Genomic DNA, 3,916 nt, shown 5'->3' with positions numbered 1-3,916 from the left:
GTACTTTAAACGGTTTAGCCGATAGGACCTTGTGAGGGAGGTCCCTTTGAGACAGGCGGACAAACGAGTGAGAGATTAAGTTCAATTTGGTCTAAATACGTATTTTAAGAGTATCTCTTCATTTGTGTACTTAGCTGTAGACGAACGAAACAACAAATTTAATTCAAACAAGTTTTACTCAGTTTAACACGACAGCGTGTGCGAGCCGGCACTTTACCGTAAAATACAAAAAATAATATTTTTTAACTAGAGACAGAGCCACTTTAGTTGGTAGTTCATTTAGATTCCTCTGCGCCACCGGGAATATGAATAAAACATCTATGCCATAGAAGAATTTAAATACAATAGAAGTTTGCGTTTATCTTTTATTGTAGTGAACAATTTGCTTGCTGGTCTGCAATCGCAGTTTCAGCCGTGTCCAAACCAGTTTATTTTAAATAATCTGCAAGATTTTTTTATTTTATAGGAAGATAGGTAAGAGTTATGTTTATTTTACCTACCCACTGCTACTTAATTACTATTGTCCTCTTATAAATACTTTTTGTCGGAATCTTATGCTTCACGTTTTTCTGTTTGTTCGAAAGTCTTTGTTTGTTGCAGGTTCAGGTTATAAAATATTTTTTAGCTAGATACGAGTAATACTTTTAATCAAATCTAAAATTTTACTGCAAAAATCTTAACAGCAAAAATGTATTCCTTCTTTTTTTCAAGTTCAAGCAAGGGAATTAAGCCTTATCCTGGTTTGTACATGGCATTGATCGAATGATTTTATACGTAGACTTCAATTTGATAGTTCAGACCGGATCCCCGTTCGCTCTTCAGCCGAATGTTGGCGTAAGAGAAGCCGACTCCTCCGGCTGTGACGGTTGCAATGGCTTCGGTGTGATCCAGGTCCCGAGCAATGATGCCCTGAAAATAATAATAATAATAAAGTAGTTTAATTCAAAATAAGAGTTCGTGTCTTCATTTATAAATACTAGTACCTACATCACAACTACCTATAAACACAATTTTCATTGAAAATGGTTTTTTAAAGCATATTCTTTTGGTCGTGGCGTTTTATTATTGTATTGTTATCAGACTATTATAATCGAAGTCATTTCAAGATAATTTGTATTGTGACATTGTATTTGAAACAAAAACAAAGAAACATAAGTACTTAAACAAGTAAATAAAAAGTAAAATTAGTAAACAATCGTAGACTTATTTTTATGAGTATCTATTAAATCAGATAATATGGTTTTCCTTATATTTTTTACCTAACGACTTTCCTGTGTCGATATTGGTAGATATTTCCTGATCTTTGACTATATTGTGTTTTCAAGGAAAAGGAAAAAATATGGTTCAACGAATGAAAATATGGTTTAAGTGTATGGAGGTTAAATAACAAACTATACGACGGAGAAACATAGGATAAGATCTTGTCTTAAGTACCTATTAATGAGAAAATTGTGTTTCCATTGCTTAGTCATTCTTTAAACGATTTGTACGGGTTTTGTCATCTATTCTTTAATACTCAAGAGTATAGTGACGTAACGAATACCACATTTACTAAATACGAATATTTGAGTATAATTATTTCACTATTTATTCCGTGTAAATAACCAAATACACTTGACCTAAAATGTAACAAAACATTCAACGTTAATACTTAATATTAGGTATAAATTTAAATTTAAAAGCAACTCGAGAGTACCCCTACGATACCATTATTAATTTCATAATAACAAAATTGTAAGTGTTTTTTATAATAACCAATTCAAATTCAAATTACAAATAGCCAAAAAATCAAAATAGCCAAAATAATAGTTATTTGTGCAACAAGAGAGCAAAGTTGTTTTTTGTTGCGAGTGTTGATTTTGAATCCCGAGTAAGCGAAGGATTCTATAATTGAATCACGAGCGTTAGCGAGTGATTCTAGGTTAGAATCCTGAGATCAGCAAGGGATTGAAATACACGAGATGCAAAAAAACTTTGGTCTCGTGTGACACATACAATTTTTCACCTCAGCAGCGAGAACATAATTTAAATGTAACATAAGAATAAAACCACATATACCTACCTACCTGTTTACAAAACAAACACATTTTTTTAAAATAGAATCCGATTATTATCAAATATAATAATTACATTTAAAACCATAAAAAGAGTCCAGTAGCTACAATACAAATCGCATACTCATAACATGCAATCTTAACTTCTTGTACTAATGTCACACTTATTTTTTAATACTGCAAAAAGCCTCATCTCGGGGTAATTGAAAAGGTTGAACAATTAAACCTTTAAATATGATTTTTATTAAGATTTCTATTACATAAACATAAATAGATTTGTTAAAAAATCATTCAATTTAACAAATAATAATTATACTGTAGAGGCAGTATACGGAATTCTTTTATAAAAAAAACAAGAGAAGCGGCTTTCGTGCAACGAGGTTGCGTACTTTATTAAAAGATCGGGATAATTTACATTTTGGAAATATTTCGATATATTTTTAATACCAAAAATTTAATTTAAGTTTGTAATCGACAAATTTGATCCTATCTCTTGCTTTTTTCGAGTTGAAGTGAAATGACAGATCAAAGTAAAGTTCAAATATTTGGAATTCAGTGAGTAGACCCAACACTGTACTCAGCATTTAAAAAAAATAATTAAAAAGTTACTTTGTCTCACGGAGTGAATTTTGCTCACTGATTTCTCATAGCAAAACCTGCCTGTTTGAGGTGCTGAGGTGAAAACGTTTTTTATATTAATTCTATAGTAAATAATTACCTACCGTTCTATATTTTCAGATAAAGTCGGGCTAATTATAACCGCTTTACTTCCTTGCTGTGTGGGTGAGCTAAATTAAAAGATACATTATATTCCTATTTTAGTAATTACTTACCGCGTCTATTTTTCTATGCGTGGGAAACGCTTATATAAAGTAATCAATGGAGGTACTTAATTAGTTTAAATTTGCCCACCGAGCAGTAGCTCTTAACCTTTTTTACATTAAATAGTAACATTTGCTACATTTTGACCACACTGGCATTACTACTGATGGGCTATTAAATTATTCACTGTAGAACTTCTCAGACTATGGCGGCATGACAGTAGGTATAATTTTAGTAACGTGACGTAATTTAGGGGGTACCTTAATAATTTGTTGCGCGGGATCGGAGAAAAACACCTCCTTTACTCTCTTCTTCAGCGGGATGGCATTGTATTCAGCCTTTTCTTGAAATATAAGTCTGTTGTTGAAACTTGTGCCTATAATGAGGTCCTTGCTCTCGCTGACACAGATACATGATAACGCAACGACGAGGAGGACGGCGGCGGTCTTCATTATGTCAAACTTTACTGTTACGAAATATGTTAATTTAAAGTATAGCCTCGGCAGCTGCTGACGGACGACTGGCTAGTTCGCGATCGCTCTGGTCACTTTGCTTGTTTACGTTTTGCGTAGGTACGTACGAGTGAGTAAGCGGAAAAACTTATTGACTGTGAATTGGATAAAAGGAGGCAGCCGAGAACAATGGACGATCGTTCATGAGATCCTTATGCGTTCATCTTTAGCTTCATTATACCCATTTACATTCAGCTTCCATATTAAAAGATAGCAATGCTAATGAATGGTAATGTTAGTTAGTATTTAAGCAACAATTTTTATCAAGTGCGTGCCTTTATACGAGTACGAGTACTTGCAATGTACCTACTTCCCTATGTAACTTGTCTTCAAATATTGTAGACCGAATTTTGTCCAAAATTTTATACTATTACTATTTTATATATATATTATTTTATGCCTTCTGACAGTAATTGACCGAGTTTCTGTCCTAGGTTGGATAACACATACTTACATCCAAATTTCCCAAATATCTATACTTACTTACTATACATTTTAGTATGAATGTTTTTTTTTATTTCTAGCGCA

The 3,916-nt window shown here is 32.6% G+C and overlaps 1 protein-coding gene across 1 annotated transcript; it reads right to left on the bottom strand.

Moving 5' to 3' along the window:
* Positions 1-347: 347 nt before the first annotated feature.
* On the bottom strand, positions 348-3,418 carry LOC141431913 (uncharacterized). The gene is made up of 2 exons (XM_074093205.1): positions 3,137-3,418; positions 348-909 (listed from the first exon to the last, which is right to left on the bottom strand). The coding sequence occupies exons 1-2, from the start codon at positions 3,326-3,328 to the stop codon at positions 769-771; spliced, it is 333 nt and encodes a 110-aa protein (XP_073949306.1). The 5' UTR covers positions 3,329-3,418; the 3' UTR covers positions 348-768.
* Positions 3,419-3,916: the final 498 nt, after the last annotated feature.

Source organism: Choristoneura fumiferana, chromosome 10 (assembly GCF_025370935.1).
Source record: "Choristoneura fumiferana chromosome 10, NRCan_CFum_1, whole genome shotgun sequence".
Classification (NCBI taxonomy): domain Eukaryota; kingdom Metazoa; phylum Arthropoda; class Insecta; order Lepidoptera; family Tortricidae; genus Choristoneura; species Choristoneura fumiferana.
The sequence above is the reverse complement of the archived record's forward strand: the minus strand, read 5'-3'. Positions and strand labels throughout refer to the sequence as shown.